The sequence below is a fragment of the Rhipicephalus sanguineus genome, chromosome 1, assembly GCF_013339695.2.
Source record: "Rhipicephalus sanguineus isolate Rsan-2018 chromosome 1, BIME_Rsan_1.4, whole genome shotgun sequence".
Classification (NCBI taxonomy): domain Eukaryota; kingdom Metazoa; phylum Arthropoda; class Arachnida; order Ixodida; family Ixodidae; genus Rhipicephalus; species Rhipicephalus sanguineus.
The window spans coordinates 231,744,228-231,762,192 of NC_051176.1; the positions used below are offsets into that span (position 1 = coordinate 231,744,228).

General features: G+C 47.5%; 1 protein-coding gene across 1 annotated transcript in view; it reads right to left on the bottom strand.

The window, feature by feature from the left end:
• Positions 1–17,965, bottom strand: part of LOC119374373 (uncharacterized) — a 75,966-nt gene that overhangs the window by 32,804 nt on the left and 25,197 nt on the right. The window contains exons 2-4 of the mRNA XM_037644469.2: positions 10,982–11,152; positions 7,699–7,791; positions 3,446–3,535 (exon numbers count right to left, since the gene is read on the bottom strand). Of these exons, the coding sequence (XP_037500397.1) occupies positions 3,446–3,535; positions 7,699–7,791; positions 10,982–11,152 (354 nt within the window). The remainder of the gene's footprint in view (positions 1–3,445; positions 3,536–7,698; positions 7,792–10,981; positions 11,153–17,965) is intronic.

Here is a 17,965-nt window from a genome sequence, read left to right on the forward strand (position 1 = left end):
TAGAAGTATTGAGAACTGTCGGGTGGGGCTCTCAGTCCAGAGCTCCAACAGCCGCTGCCGCGTCTCGTGCCCGACGGACCAACGCCCGCTGGCCACTCAGGCTTCCGTCACGCAGCATGGCCTCCCAGTCTTGCAGGGTTGGAATAGGAGAGGAGATGGGAGAGCGCCTGGCTGGTGGACGCTGACATTCCAGCGTTACGTGAAATAACGTCGGTACCGCACCGCAGCCAGGGCATTTGTCAGGGTAGGAAGTTGGATGGAGGATGTGGAGGAAGTGTAGGTTGGGGAAAGTGTTGGCCTGCAGTTGCCGCATCGCGGTCGCATCCTCTCGGGTCAGCGTATGGTGTGGTGGAGGGTACCGTAGGCGTTCTCGCCTATAGTAATCCAGAGTGTCTCGATATCCTAGAAGTTCCGTGTTCGCGTCCCGCTCATCTGGGTTGGACAGCTCTTCCTCCGGTTCCCGGTTAGTGAGCGCTCGGGTAGCTGCATGTACGCAGTCATGACCGGGGAGAGAGGCGTGCCCAGGGGTCCAGACAAGTCGGAACCTATGTGGTGTGTGGAATGCAGTGTTCAAAATGCGGTGTGAGTGTTGTGAGACGATACCACGTGTGAAGGCTCGACAGGCGTCCTGTGAATCCGTAAAAATTAGAATAACATCTGCATGCATGAGGAGGGTTTACAGCAGCGTGGGCAATCGCCAGAGCGACGGCGCACTCTTCGCCCTCAGATATTTTCTTGCTAGGTACGCTAATTGAGGCTACTATGTCGTGGTCATTGTTCACCACTGCTCCGACTGTGAAATTGCGGAAGCGGTGTCTAGCGGCGTCAGAGTATAAAACAGTGTTTGGGGGAGACTGATCGATGAGGCGTGTGAGATTTTTCACCATTGCCCGCCTACGCCCAGCGTTGCGCTCAGGGTGCATGTTACGTGGCAGCGGAGCGATTGTAATTCGTGCTCGGAGGTCACTGGGTAGCTGTTTTTCTGCTACATTGTATCTTCATTGGTTCGGAGGATATCCTATACTGATGAGTAGCCGCTCTCCCACTTGGGTGTTGCGGAGTCTTCGTATCTGACTGTTACGCTGTGCTTCGATTAATTCCTTTACGTTGTTGTGCACTCCCATGGAGACGCTCGGTGGATGCGTATGTGGGTAGTCCAAGCGCTGCCTTGACGGCTCTGCGGAGAATAACGTCTAGTCTTCTCTCTTGTGCGAGCGTTAGGGTCTGATAAGGGACGTGGTAGGTAATGCGGTTTACTATGCAGGCGTTGACTATGCGCAAAATGTCTTGCTCCTGAAGTCCATGTCTTCGGTTTGTAATGCGACGGATCATATGCGTGATTTGAGAAACTTGTTGTTCTAATATTTTCATGGTGTATGTCGCCTTGAGATCAGCTTGAATATAGAGGCCAAGGACGCGGAGTTTCTTTACGCAGGGAACTACATGGCCTTCTAACATGACTGTGATTTGAGGGCTGTTGTCGGGATTTCGCTGGGGACGACGAATGAGCAGTAGTTCTGACTTTTCTGCAGAACAAGTTAGACCACCAGCTTGAGCGTGATCCTGAACCACATTTACTGCTTCTTGGAGCACGTCTTGTATTTGTCCGTCTGAGCCTTTGAGAGAGAGAGAAATAGATGAAAAGGAAACGCAGGGAGGTTAACCTGGCGCGAGTGACCGGTTTGCTACCCTGCACAGGGGTGGGGATATAGGGGTCGAAAAGAGGACAGAGACTTTAGCCACCCAAATAGTGACGTCGTCCGCGTATAAAGCATGTCGCAGACTTGGAATGGAGGTCAGTATATAGAGGCGGCAATTTAGCCATGGCGATGTTAAAGAGTGTCGGAAATGCGTCACAAAATGGGAGCGCTCTCTCTCTCTCTCTCTCTCTCTCAGGTGTGTGCAGGCCTTCTTTCGTGAAGCGAGTGAAAGGCCACTGCCGGAAGAGAGGACGCATCACCGCTGCCGGCAGTGGCGGCGGCGAGGAAGCGCTACTTCGCTAGGAAAACGGGTCAGCGCCGCCCAACGCCCCGTCGGCGTTGTGCGGCTGCACCATCGCAGCATTTGCCGAACCCTCCGAAGCCAGCGCGCCGCATGACTTGATCTCAAACACCGAGATGCGTGCGAGGAGACCTCTGGCGAAACATATTTCGTATCCGCGAAGCGTTAGAGACTATTAGAGAGACGCGCTGTTGTTAGCTTAGTTCCACAAAAAAAGGGGGGGGGGGGATAATGTCCCAGGCCCGGATACCGCCGCTGTCTCTCGTGAAGTGGGTTTGAAACTTTTGAGAGAGAGAGAGAAAAAAGAAACTGCCCTCAACAGCTGCAAGCTTAAGAATATTTTTTCCAGTAACGTGATATAATTAAAATACCTTAAAATTTTATGTGCGATTACAAAATTCAACGCAAACTACAGTTTGGGCAGTTTGCTGCGCGGAATTTGGAAATTAAACCTAAAGTCGAAAGTAACCAGTCCCTCTCCCGATTACTTGTTACACGTGTCGGGTATTTTCCAGGGGTATGTATGCAACACTGTATGCAATCCTTCTAATTCTTTTGTTCTTTATTAAAAGAGAGAGAGAGAGAGAAGTTTCTCGAAGAATCCAATAGTTTATGGAAATATTGACCTACTGTATATACACGATGTCGACTTCAGATAACGTGCACCTCAAAAGTGCACGTTAACTATATTGTTAACAAGTAGTTTATCAGTTCACTGTCTAGGTGAAAATATCCTACAGCCTTGAGAGCTCGTCTTTGTTTGTTCGGCACGACCAAACCAAGAACTTTCTGCAAAGAGAAGGGCTGCCTATCTAAAGTGTTCAGACGACTGCGAAGGGTTCTTCGCTGCCTTTCGTGTTGTGTACACTCGAGGGCCGAGACATTGTTGAAAAGGGTGCTTCCATTGTGCTGCAGCGCAAGCACTCACTCGACGTCCTTATCTTTATTCGATGCAAGCAGTAAGGCGTACGGGCTACCTCGTGGCCTAAGCGGTGTGTAACTGGAAATCCGTAAATTAACATAGATGCACTTTTTAAAACAAAATATGACAGAGTTTTCTTAAAGGCGTGCGTGAAGCAGTTCGGGAACAACTGGAATGACAGCGCGTTTTTCAGCGGATTTTTGCGACGAATTGTGCCGAAAGTGACGATATAGTTTTATGGTTTCTACTAATCGCACGTGGCTTCACTGCAGCCCAGCTTCAATTGCGCTAGTGTAACATTCATGCTAAACTGGATAATTAAGGAGTTGATTAGTGACCTTTTGCTCTCTAAATGCGACAATGTGATTCGTCGTGCAAGTATATCTTTTCAGGTAACCCACCTGAACAGACCGAGTCGATCGTCCTATATTTTCTACGCGATTAACGAAAACTCTTTCAAGTAATAAAGGAACACAAAAACCGACAAACGACTAAGAACACGCTCAGTATGTATAAACGCACCGTGCGGGGTTCGTGGGCGATAACCTCGCTGGCCTTCTTCTTTTCCACCACGCAGCTCACCTGGGCCCGCTGGTTCTTTTTCAGCATTTGCTGCGCAAGAAGACACGCAAAAAAAGCACTTAATTACGTCGTCACCCTGCCACAGTGGACTGGCGCAACCTGTTCGCATGCAACAAGCACTCCATAAATGTATACGAACCAGAGGCCGAATTCACATAACTTATCGTTCGTTATGGTTGTCATGGCGATCTATAGTATATATATCCGCCATCATGATTGGCGGGTATACTTTGTTTTTGTACGAGCCCTTATAACTTACCAGATGCTTTGTGAATACGGAATGAGAAGTCTCAGGAAACGTCCATATTCTGAGTAGAGCTACAAGGTGGGCTAGTTTGTTCATTCATCTTTAAAAGTGCGCTATGTGAACACAGACATTGCTTTTGCGCTCGACGTCGAGTGTCCTGCATTTTTTCGTTCTGCGCAGTGTCTGTGTTCACTAAGCGCACCTCTAAAGATGAAAGTCCATGTTCTAGCAAAACAAGTGATTGGGCTACTCGGCTCTGGCGTGATTCAAAATGTAACAGCGCGACATCGGACGAGACCATGAAGCGAAAAGCAGACCAGGACGAGCGCCAAAAGTAATCTAAAAGAGAGAGAGGGGGAGACAAACACGAAAAGAAACACGAGCAGCGACTATAACAAGAACGCTGCGATGTTGCTGGATGTTCTCAACAGCTCGCTAGTTAAACGTGGAAAGAAAAGCAGAGCAGTCTGCATATCGCGCATGACGAGCATACTTTCCGTCTATATATGTGCATGCATGTAGCCTACACCGTCAAGTTGAACGTAAACAGCGCGAAAAGTTGCCTTATTTTGTTGCCCAGTTTTCTATATATATACTTCCTCGCTTTTTTGTTGTATTTTTTTAAGCGTACTAAATTGTCGTGATGAAAGACGGGCCAGCCGATCCGCGAGAGGAGAGTCGCGGGCGGCGGCGCTACTTCGTCGGTTGAGCTCGGACGACAAGCGATATAGAATTAATACAACCAGAAAAAAAAAAAAAGTCAGCCAAGCGCACCGCTAACTTGGCGCGGGGACAAGTGCCCATTTCTGTGCAATAACCGGCGGGCAAACTGCCCGCTTGAAGCAAGGGACACGCCTGTCCACTGGGCACACAAAGCGCTCGTCTCACTAGTCCGATGTTAAAAGCTCGCCTCGCCGCATGGCTTTCACGGCCGAAACCTGTGCCGTACAAGTACATGAAAGTCCTTGAACCTGCACGAAGCCACTGCATGATGGACACGCACGCGCCACACGGGATATGCGATGCAAATAGCTTTCGCTGCCATTAAGCGGCGGTCCCATCGGAATTTCCAGCCGGTCTTGCGCAACAATCTTTCAAGGCCCGCAATTCCTTCGCACATTTACAGGTATAGACTTGTTCCTTCCTCGCTGCCGTCGGTGTAGCTTTGGGAGCAACAATGATCGTTTTGCACAACGCATTTAACTCCTGCACATACTTCTCGAACAGACAGCGCCTTCAGTTTCGTGAAAGACGAAGACGCGTGTGGAGGAGCACATGCTCGCGGTTAGCCGCAGAAACGCCTCCATAACTGTTGCCGTCGGTGCAATCACACAAATATACATTTGGTGACCCAACGGTACGAGGAACAGACTCGGTTAACAAAAAGAGCGAGAGACGGACGGTATTGACTTGAAACTTCGGGCACTTCTTATATACGGCGTCGTAATTCGCTCTTTACAAATCATATAGCGAGGATTATGTCAATTAAACTGTTATTTAAGCCAAAACTTATAGTGCTATCCATGTGTCAAGCTTCGCGCTTAACAGTATAAAATACGCCACGTGGAAACGGAGTCAAATCAGCGTGCAGCAATCAGCATTGGCTTAGCAAGAGGAAATAAAATCCGTCATAGTATTATGTCTTGCTTCAATCTGTCCTGCATGACATAAGCACAAAAAGAAATATTCATCTTTAGGTACGGCGACGTGAGCGTCGCTCTGCCGCTATACAGCTATACATAGTCTATGGATGCTGTGGAAAAGCCGCTTAATGACGTTTACCTACGGTCGTTCCTTCATATTGATTTGTTTTCCTTATCTCTACAGTGATCTAAGAAGCAGTGCGTTAATTTAAAAAGAATGGGCGTTTAAGAAGTAATAATGGGCGTTCTTATCTCCACTCTCAATGTAAAAATCTGTTTTTGTTTAATTGTACGCAAAGAAAGCGACATGCATTCATCTTCATGAGTGGTATGCGACCACATCTGTAGAATTTGTGCATTGGAAAATAAAACAGCGTAGGAAAACACGACGTGTTATAGGAACAAGTGCAGGCTCTAGTTCACTGCTTCTAAGCGATTCGCTAGCTAGCTCTGCTGAATGCGGCAAAAAGAAACAGCGAGGCGAAATCCGAGCCTTTCAGTTGGCAAACACGGCCCCCCTTGGCACGATACGCGCTTGCGCTGAAAAACCGCAATGGGTGCATATACTACACCCAAGGTCAAGAGACAGCGGAAACAGCGCTATCCTAACGCCACGACGACTTAACGTTGTGGACACTTCTGGTAGCTTGGTATTTGATTTTATTTAACTCAGAAGCAATTAACGGAAATAGAGAAATAACAGACACAACAGGGGTAGTATTCTTTTCTCTTTCTATAAGCTGAACGCTGCGTTCTTCTCGTGATCAAATGTCGACAAGTGGTGACCCGCATTCCTTCCTAACTTCCATTTAGCTCACTTTATTATACCTGTATGCGGGGGATACAAATAAGAAGAAGAACGAGTAGCACCTGACGAGCTAGAGGAATCACGGTTCTTGCGGATCGTTTGTGTACCCGTTGCCATAGTTATAGCGACCTTTCCTCTGTAGTTTGCGGTCTCACGCTTCGATCTCTTTCTATAAGGAGGCTGCTGGTGGTTACCTCAATCGTCTCTTCGAGCTGTCTAGTGTGTCAGTAGAGTCAGTGTCAGTGTATAGTGTGTCAGTAGGTAACATTGCCGCTACAGTCCTCGTCCCCACCCCCTGCTTTTCTCTTGCTTAAAGCTTTGAAAGCCCAAGATAATTTATGTTCGACGCATGGGTTGCGACAGCAGGACATATTCGATCAAAGAGGCGTGGAACTAACGGTGCCAGCAAATGTAGTTTCTTTTTTTTTTTTCTTGAACACGAAAACGACCAGCCCGCTACGCGAGCCGTCAGGGACGGGCTCTGTTATTAAGTGGGCCTCGCAGAAACAATACGCCCCACTCGTTTGAGACCCGCTGTCGTGGCGAGTCGAATGTCTTGTTCGTAAACACGTTCGGCGGTCTCACTCGCGTGCCTCGATTCCTCCGGCATTGTTCGTCGATTTTCATGTCCGCAAAGGACAAACGGTGTCATTAGGCGTGTAGCGACTGACTGCGTTTGCGGAGCTCCTTGTCTAATTGGTTCCGAATGCAGGCACATTTTAATGCGGTGAATGCAGTTGAATACTTCTGGTATACTCATGCGAATGAAACTGTAACAAAATACGCTAACTCTCAAGATCGGCAAAGCAATACATTTGTTCTCAAGACCGTAAGACAAAGAGATCTGCTGGGCCATCTGTGCAGCTTCAAGGTATACTCTTGCTGGGGGGGGGGGGGGAGGTGATTCTTAAAAGGAAGAAGGAAATGAAAGTGGAAATTAGGTGTGGAGTGCACGATAACTGTCTCTCAGGTGAGGACACCTCAACCGATACACTCACGGGGGATTGGGGATTAAAGGGACAGTGAGAGTGAAAAGAGTATGGTAAAAGAAGAAAAAGAAAGGTATGAGCTAGAGGAGTATCTGGAGGGGAGAGATGGAGAGTTTACACCGCCTTGTGGCTAGTATTCCGAGAACTTACATGAGGGCGCCGCTTCACTGGCCAGCGTTCGGCATGAAAGCGTTCGGCATGACATGGAGACAGTGTCTGCAGCGGTGGCCGATCGCGAAGAGCACTTATCGCCGTAATTAACAGTTGTAAAAATGAGCATTCATTTCTGCTAGGACTTATGCGTTAATTTTCTCTTTATTAACAGTCGCCCATTCGTCGCGGCACCTTTATGGCCTCCAGTGCAACCAGTTCGCGGATCCACGTCAGCGTCCTTCTCCTTACAACGCCTTCAGGAAGGAACCACATCCAATGCATGGGAAGTTCTCTTATGCCGTTCGCATACTCTCCTCTGCCGAGAGCAGCTGTCCATTCAACGGATTACTTACCCCAGCGAGGGGATCCAGCTGGAGCTTGAGCGGTATGGGCAGCTTGGAGACAACGCTGCCACTGGCAGCCGACGACAGGTCACCAGCCCTTCCCTGCGGAACGCAGCAAGCACCATCTCAGTGACAGCGAAAACGAAAATAGTACTCCTTTTAGCTGAAGCATTTGCACGTGTATGCGGCAGCAGCACGGATCGTAAGCGGTCCAGCGTGCGCGCCGTTATCTCCGTAGCGCAAGAACATATATATAGTTCAACTCAAAAACATGTGCAATTGAGTAGTCAAGACAATTCGGCAGAGTGTTTTCTTCGTCTCGTGCATTCAGTTGTGAAATATTGGCGCTGGAATGTGCACATTATTTTACAGCACGTCGTGATTGCGTACGTACGGGGTAAATGAGTTACATATGACAGCACATCGCATAACTCTCTGTAGAGCGGTGTGTCCAGAAGTAGATGTCGACTCCGATATATTCCTGTTAACTGGCTGGCGCGATGAGGCAAGACAATTTCTATGCGCTGTTCGCGAAGCTCAGCTCAGTTGATTTGCTCATTGGTCACTTAATACGAACAGAGTGTCAAATAAGCTATATATAGAAGTCGGCGACATGAAGGTACAGTTAGGTATGTTGTAACGACGCTGGAACCTGGCAGTGGCATCGTCGTGCTATACACAGCACGAAACCAGACAAAAGACTCAAACGAGGGACCTAGTCTATAGGTCACATCGTTTGCGACTATTGTCTGGTTCCGCGCTGTGTATAGCAAGACGAAACGCCAACTGCAACTCCGTCCCATAACATAATGTCTTTCCGACATCTGTGCCACAATAGGACGCCGGCGTCGCGTGGAGAATAGCAAACTACTACCTATATACGCCTACTACATAACAGGCAAGCGTATGACAAATGCTTGCATGGTCCACTAGGCGACAATAGACGTCTCAACGCCATTGTCTTCCGTGTGAACCTATGGTGTTCGCCGCATGCACTTAATCGTTGACGCTCGGCGTCCACGCCAAGGTTGACTATAGTTCCGTGCAGCAGTTGCGAGCAATACGAAATCACCATGAATGAAGCGGTTTGAAAGCGTTTATAAATGGCTGTGTATAAAAACTGGAAATGACGGTGTTGACAATGTACTACCTCTAGGTGCCCAGTACAAGCACCAGCAACTCGAAAGCAGTGACTGACAAGCAATGTGTCACAGTGACTTCAACGACTGGCCGATTTTGGCTGTTTCAGGAACTTGCCAGAAAAAAAAAAAAAGAAAAAGGAAGGAGACATTCACGAAACAAGTACCCCTCGGTTACGTGTCATCTTGTGTTGCAACAAGATAGTAGCGCCGGCAAAACCATAATTTGTTTCTTGCATGCATTATTTTGAAACCATTCGTCTTCCATTCGCCGCCAAATCTTCCAACTCCGCTGTCTTTTTTCGCCATCAGAATTTATGTTTCGCAAAACTTGACTCAGCAGTCGTGATGATCGTATAGTACGACCCCCACGTCACGAAATGTGAGAAATAAAACAATCCGCAACCGCAAATGCCTCGAGACGGCTCTCCAACCTTCTAGTTTCAGCAGTGGAGCTGGAAATTCAGTACCCGATCATTCTTGCTAGCATTTCGCCTCCATAGAAACGCGACAGCCGCGTTCGGGATCGAACCCGCGACCTTCGGGTGTCTAAGTATCTCAAAGAGCACTAAGGTCGTAGGGGCGTGCTTTGCTTTTTCTGGAGCGAACACTTGGCGCGGGTGGACTGGTACGCGTATACACGCATACGCGCTCGGTCGCTGAATTGACTGCATGAGCCCGTATACAATGACGCGGCGGTCGTCGACACGAAACGAGAGTGCGCGATAAAGAAAAGGAGACCAGCAGTTTTCAATCGGCCGTTTAGACAGCCCGCTATAGTATGGAAAAGAAGGGCGCTATACACTTTCGCTCGCCTCCGACGGTGCTATTCCCGTCCACGGCCGAGTGGCCTCGCGATCGTGGCGGCCACCCTTCTTCGCGGGTCACACGCGCTTAAAACCGGCCGCGGTCCAACCTGTTGCAGTGCGCGCGTGCACCGTACATGAGTGTTGGGCACGCAGTGCACGAGGTCAGCCAGCGTGCCTCTAGACTGTAGTGCTCTGTGAGAAGCCGGCGTGCACGGCCGCTGCTCCCGAACAGCGCGCCAGGACGGCGCTCACGAACAAGGCCGTCGCCGCGCGCAGCCCATTTACAAACCTTTAATTTTTATTTTTTCTTCTTTCCCTGCATTCTCGAAATAGCGCAGTTACACGAGTCTCCGAATGAATGAAGAAACTTTCAGAAAATACGATGAAGTTGAGGTATCCCGTACAACTTTAAGTGTCCGCAGAATACCGTGATTCTCTCCGTGACGAGCATTCTGTCTCGAGGCATTGCTTCATTTCTTCTTTTATTTTTAAGCTTTTAGCGTGTTTTTAAAAGTGATTGATTTATCTTGCGCAAATCCGACGTCCAGATAGTTCCTACTTGTAAGATCCATTTAAAAAGGAAATGGGGGAGCGATTGCTTTTTGCTCTGTATTTTCCTCTCGCTCGCCGACTTGTTCGAGGTTAGGTATATTTGCACGAAAACAAGAATAAAAGTTTGGAAGTTAATGACGAAGAAAAAAAAGAGAAAATGCTTAAGGCAGAAGTCGGCTGCGCAACCGTTCGTGAAGGACACCGGTGAGATAAGTGTCCCGCCTCCCTCGTTCTGAACGAGTGATTGTTCGGGCTGTGCACGTAAACTCCACGAAGGCATATCGAAGGCTGCTTTTCGCATCTCCTTCTCCTTTCCGTATACAGGCTAATGGACGTCAGGGGCGCTTGCCTCTGAGTCAACAAGATGATCATCTCCGAGAGGTCCTGCTGGACGCAGTCGGATGAAACATAGATGACGTGCCACCGTCAAAGCGTATCTTTAGTTCACTCTTTCGAACGCTGAACCTTCATGAGTTAGTGATTCTTTGCCCGGGAGACCGGCATTCATTTTGAGTTATGATCTCTACATTTATCGTTCAATAAAATTCATTCATGCTTACCTCTACGTATCAGTAGGAAAGTCGTACGAGAGAGATAGAGAGAGAGGGTTGGAGTAATGGCAGGGAGGCTTACTGGACACTGTCCAGTTTGCTACCCTACACGCGAAGAAGGGAATGGGAAGTGAGACGGAGAGAGTAGGCATGAGTCTAGATGATTCGCAAGTATTGCAGAAGGGCTCGCATGGCTTAAAACAAAACGAGAAGTATCCGAGATCACGTGCGGGCGTCGTACCTTGAGGGCGGCGGCTTGGGGCAGGGGCGCGCATGCGCAGTGCATCTGCTGCTGTGCGCGCAGGTGCACCACGAGCACGACGACCACGCCGATGACGACGCTGATGGCGACCAGGGCGCTGGCTAGCACCACGCTCACCTTCAGACGGTCGGAGCCCGGACGCTGGTAGGCCTGCGCATGACAACGACGTCGAGTCACGGAGGTGCAACTCACGCACATACTTTATGCATACCTCATCGCGCACACGCTTGTATGTACAGTCGCGCTCAATATGACTTGAGCGTGTGGCCTCATGAGTTCAGATTGCGCATGGCTTCAACTTGTTTTCATTTCAGCAACTAAATGATATTTTCTTACTTGGAATCATCCCCGAGTGCGAGAACAGCGTTTAGTTATGTAAATAAGGGCTAGTGGAAGCCATTGCCAGTCTTTGAACTCGTGAGGCCACGCGTTCCCGTGTTGCAAGTCATATTGAGCGCGACTGTTCATCCTTGTATGTGTATGGCAGACGTAACATTATTCAAAAGGCAAAAAAAAAAAAAAAAACAGTTGCACCACACTCTTCCAAAGCGACATCAAGACAATAGAGTTTCAGATCTTATCTTCACATATATTGACTTTCGAATGCGTGTCCTCCCCGCTAGGAAATGCTGGTCTCGTTTCTGAGGAAAACAATTGTAAAACATAACGGACACCGAGTGACCGAATGTAGAGCTGCGCTGAACCCCGAAAACACAACCAAGAAGAGCCGCATGAAGCTAACAAGCATCAGTTGCAGGCATCCTCTTAAGGGAAAGCATTTTATTACTATTCAATTTGGCATGACTTGGTCATTGCGCATTGTGGAGAAAAATGTTTTTATGCGACATCTCTAAAGCTAATAGCTATTCATGAGAGACTGAACGGCGACCTTTCTTTTCAAACTGAAGACGCTACAGGGGCTTTCGCATGGTAATGAGCTCTGATGAGTGTTACACTCAGTCGTGTAACCCATACTATATAAACTCGTTCACGATGCCTTTCCTGTAAACACACTTTGTTCCATTGATATTTTTATAGAAGAGGGCGGTACGCCTTCATTGGCACCGTCTACGATTCTTCGCATGACGATAAACGAGACTGAAAACACGCACGAATTAAAGGTTGAAGAAATCGAAAAGCACTGAAGACGGTCAGATATCAAAAACGTTTGCAAGTTTCGCTCACGAGTAAATAATGGCACTGATGAGATTCACGCAGCCCCGTAAACAACTGCGCAAAAAAGTCTGCAAAACTGCGTATAAGTTCTGCACATACATGTCTACATAACAAAACACTTGAAATAATATCAGGCGTATAACTGACTCTTGTGAACCATCTATGCATGACAATAAAAATATTATATTGGCCTCAACCACGAACGCTTAGTGCACGTGCATATCATTTTTGTGTTTGCCACAAACCCATGTCTGACGTCAAAAGTCCTCTCTTCAGGCTGCGTCGTTGGCCACGGTCCAAGTACTTTCTTTTTCTCTTTTCAGAGTAAAATGTATACTATATTGGCACCTTTATACGTACGCTGCATTGGTAAGCTAGTACGCCCTTCATCTGTACGACCTTATTCCGTATACACCCACTCAGTATGGGCACTATCGAAAGCTCGCGCGGGCACTTAATTGCCCTTGATTCGTGGGAGGCGGCAAATTATCGACGAGGGACGCAGACCATGTCTATTACTTTACCATTTTTAAGGCACACTTGGAACTCGCTGATCTATTCAAATGCAGTGTGACCCATAGACACCCGGACACTGGGGGGGGGGGGGAACAAAAGAAACGAAAAAAAAACCGTGCCTTATACAAGCTTTTGAGTTAAGCAAAAAGAAAAAAGCGAATTCTCCATACATGACGTCACTCTGTCTCCGCCCACAGACACGTATTTTCTCTTTCTTTTCGAAACCATGGCCATCGCCCCTGTCGTGATTAATGCGCCGAGTCTCCTCGAGGTGAAGCAGGCGGGCTCTTGGGTCAGCATTTGGGAAATAGACAGCGCGAGTGCGCTGATGGCTCCCCTTCTATTATGGAGTCCTCCCTGTGTGGTTACGAATAAGTGCTGTAGTTTTTCGAAAATAAATAAATAAATGACTAATTAATAAACCCCACCACGGTAGTCTGGGGGTTGTGGTGCTCGAATGCTGACCCGAAGGTCGCGATATCGAATCCCGGCTGCGGCGGTCGGATTTTCGGTGGAGGCGAAAATGCTTCAGGCCCGTGTGCTTAGATTTAGGTGCACGTTAAAGAACCCCAGGTGGTCGAAATTTCCGGAGCCCTTTACTACGGCGTCCCTCATAATCATGTGGTTTTGGGACGTAAAACCCCAACAATTATCAATTAATTAATCAATTCCTTTTTCAGACAATCCAGAGACATCTCATCGTCTTTCTTCCTGCCCTTACCGTGTCTCCCAGTGCAGAGTATCCAACCGGACTATTAACTTGGTTTCTGCATATACCACCTCGTGTTCTCACTCTCTTCCTATCTGGGTCCATTTAAGCGCGCCACGAGAGGAAGCTTTAGCTCGGTACAGAAATTCCCGTATTCAAACACACATTAAACGCAGCAATGCATGCCACCCAAAAAAAAAAAAAAAAAATCCACTGAACGAATGTGAGAGAATTTTGACGCATTCAAAAGAGAGAGAGATGAATTTTTGCCGAATGTGGGAAACATAATTTTTGACGACTCCTGAATCAGTCGCAAATATCAAATCAAAATTCATACCAAAAAACAAAGAAGAAGACTGAAGCGCGCAGTTTACAAACCCTGCAGAAATAGAGGAGGGGGGAAGTGGGATGAAAAAAAGAATAATGAACAATTAAGAAAAGCGAAAGCGAAGAAACAGATTCCACAGATCAGTAAACTCGTATCGGCCAGATCACTTAAAGCGCACAAATAAGTCCTCACTTACAGATTACATCCAACCCGTAAATTACTTAATAATAATAATAATTTCCGGGGGTCTTACGCGCCAAAACCACGATATGATTGTGAGGAACGAGGCCTCCGGAAATATGCGGCCACCTGGGGAATCTTAAGTACACGGGCCTCTATATAGCATTTTCGCCTCCTTCGAAAATCCGACCGCCGCGGCCGGGATCGAACCCGCGCCGTTCTGGTCAGCAGCCGAGCACCGCATAAACCACTGCGCCACCGCGGCAGCCCCTAAATTCCTTATGTGACTTTTCCAAACAAGAAGGTGGAAAACGGGGGGCTCGAAGCGACGAAAAATCTTTGAACGCGGGGTGTCGCCAAGGCTTCGACAAGTCCGCTTGCCGAGGCGTTGGGCGACACCCCGCGTTCGAAGATTTTTCACCACTCACGTGAGTTTTGCAAGAGTTGTACTTCCCAAAATATCGGTACGATTCACAATGAAGCACCAATTTTATTGAATTGAATTGAATTTATTTTGCAACTGGGTTGCGAGGATGACCAACCAGGTACTGCAATTAGCAGCTTGAGGTGAACCTGGCCACCCCATACACGGGGCAGCTTCATATCGCAGAACAGATATATTTAGGTTATATTCTTCAAGGCATAGGATTTAACCGTTTCGGTAAAGAAAACTGCAGCATTTGGTCGCCGCCGATAGTTCACTTTAGTGTTAACGTTCCAGTGCTCTGGTTGACGTACAAAGAAGGAGACGTGATGCTTAGGTTTTCCACGCAGTTGACGCTGTATAAAGGATTTGTGATATCGTTTTTTTATTTCAGCTTTCATAGCAAATGGGGGATTTTCGCAATGGACACCAGTGCGACATCGAAACCACTAAGACAGTGAGTTCATAATGAGGTATACATAGTTGCAAATGTGCGCGGTGTTTCTTTTTTTTTTTTGTTTCAGTCTACCCATATTCGACAATTTCTCCAATTTACCTGCACCAGTGATTGGTTCTCAGCTGTCAGCAATATTTTTCTTTCCAATCTTTCTTAAGTCCAACTGACACCATTAAATTTTATTCTGCCCACGCCGAACAACAAACAACATACACTGCTTAAAATGAAAAGCGGTTTCTACAAAATAATAACCGTAGCCGCAGCTGGGGTCTGAACACACGACCATCGAACGGGAATGCGAAAATCGATGTGGGTTCGAATCCAACCGACGGAGAGTCGGTTTTTTGTTATTCGACAGCCATCAGCATGTTTGCTGCGACGCTATAGTATACGTCCTAATGTTGCGACTTCTTTTCTTGCGATATAGTGATTGGTTTCATCCGGAAAACTTATGATGTGATATGCCACTTTTTATACCATGCGCAATTAACGCGTCATACACGATTCTCGCATCTTAACTGTTCCCGATAATTCAGACATGGAGTTTATATTTGTAGATGTAGATGTAACATTCGCTTAAGGAAGAAAAAAAATCGACATTGCTTTTGTACGTTTTTAATTATGCTGCAAATGCAGAAAATGTCTTAAATGTTCGTTTTCAAAAAAGCAGGATAATCTGGCATCTGAATGGAAATGGATATGATACACCACACAATATTAGCTGGCAGGCATGCGAAAACGTTAAGTTCACATTCCGAGGGCAGCTGGGCATAAAGTAACGCTGATGTTTTCCAAACGGCTGTCTGTTGTGCACTACTTTGCGAATGCCCGCGAAGTGAGCAGGAATTTCACACACCACACACACAAACGCGCGCGCGCGCGTTTGTGTGTGTGTGTGTGTGTGTGTGTGTGTGTGTGTGTGTGTGTGTGTGTGTGTGTGTGTGTGTGTGTGTGTGTGTGTGTGTGCATTACAGACGCGCAGGTGGCTTCTCGCGTCGACCTTTTCATTTTGATTTTTTGTTTAAACGAAACTGTTTGCACAATTCCAATGCCGCACGATCATTTTAGCGACAGAGAGTCGAGTCGAAAAAAAACTTTATTGCAAGGGAATTCAGGACCTCCCAGGTCCCCGCGCGACCCCACCACACTCAAACGTTCATGACGGCGCTTGGCATTGGCACGTGAAGCCACGGCTCGCGTTCCCTGCTGGCGTCGATTCTGGTAAACTAGTTCACTGTATTTCTGCTCACTAAAATAAAACTTCGTTTTGGTCTAGTTTGTACACATTCCTGAGGCTAAAATTACAGCGCAAACGCACTTCTTTGTCCTTCTTCTTCTTTACTTTTTTTGTCCCTGCACCCACCTGAATATGATTTCATTTCTTCGCGTATCTAATACATTATCATCCTTGTTACACGTTTTGGTTTAGAGATATTGTTGTGTAAGCATGTGCGTTGAGGTTGCCTTGGACTTATACGTATATGCACTGGCGTATGAAAAAATAAAGCAGTTGTTAGTCAGCGCTTGTGTCGTACGTTGGTTTTCTTCGTGGGTGTCTTGTGCGTTTGGGCTGTAATTTTAGCCTCGGGGTCACGGTGTAAGATATATACTGTGATACTGGTTCAGCCGTCTCGTTTCTTCCCTCCTGTGGCATGAAGCTACCTAAAAGATCCAAAGCGTTCATACTGAACAAAACTCCGTAACATTCAGTTGAAACAGGAAACTCTGCCTCTTGTTGTAGTCTTAATTGCACCGCAGCTGTACAGCCATAACCCATATTCACAAAAGAAAAAAAAAAACTCTCATATTACGCGCATTGGGATTCGTTTTACTAAAAAATTCTAGGCAATACTGATCAGCTGCTCAGTGGTTAAAAAGCTCCATGCATTGTGCCACAGGTTTTGAAGAAAATTAATTGCGATGCTAAAGGCGCGGCCTAAATATATTGCGCCGAGAAGCTGAGCGAATAATTTTTTTTTTCATTTCTTATAAGCGAATGCAAGCAAACAAGAACATATTTTTTTAACGGAACAAAACTCATTATTTTGTCAGCGAAACCTACAGCGAAACCTAGGACAGTGGAGCCGGAGATTTTCTGGGGACAGCAAGCACGGGGGTCTACGACTGCTGCAGCGCGCAGCAGTGCAATGTGGAGATGCATTTAGACGGATTTCGTGCGCCACGATTTCCGACGAGTATTGGCCTCGAGGCCCACCACTGGAAACGCCGGCGCCACCGTCGGCGTGACGTACTTGGCAGGATCACGTGGTCTCCGCGGCCGCGTCGGCTGCTTGTGGCGCACTGCCGCGTGCTTTGAAAACGAGTTTCAAGTCCCACGTGCGCTGCGGTCTGTTCAAATTCGGAAGTTTTCTCTCATTTTATACTCAATTGAAACCATTTTGATAGAGTGGCTACCTCCGAAGGCGACGAACATGGGGCTCTACCGCTCGGTGCCGCAGCGCCGCGCTTACGCAAAGGAGCCCAGTGTCAGCCTGCACTGGTAACCGCGGGACAAGAAACAGCGTGAAGCATGGGTTGTAAAGCTGAGAACCAGCAAGTAGCCATCCGCTACGAGTCTTGTGTGCAACAAGCACTTCCGCGACGAAGACTTTTGTTACTGCGTCGGGCCTGCGATGTTCGGTGAGTAGCAGACAACGCGCACTGAGACGATGGCTCGCGCGCGCTTCCCGCCGGCAAATGATGCTTATCTGCCACAGGACGGTAAAAGCGCTACATTTTACCACGTGCGATGCCATCTCAGAACCCTCCAATGCGACCTCTTGATCGTCGGCCCCGTGCTCAGCGTCCACAAAATCGGCTGCAGATGCACAAGTCATTGTTTAGATACGTTGAATTAAAAAACGCACAGGGTCCCTTATGCATTCGTTAAAGATGACTAGAAGGCGAAAGTCATCTTCTTCTTGTCAGTCGATGTACTGATTCTCCCGCGTTACTGTATTTTCTTTCTTTTCCTAGGCGTCGCATGCTACTATACATGCTCGGTCTCGTAGACTGGTTCTCCTTCCACCAGCAATCTCGAAGTGGTGAAGCTTTGGTCTATGAATTTGTTGATCACAGAGAGCGGCAAGTTCACTGGAATGCAAACGGAACGATAATTAAGGAGCATTAAAAAAGGCGTCGCATTTGCTCACGTTTTGTGTGAGCACCAAACG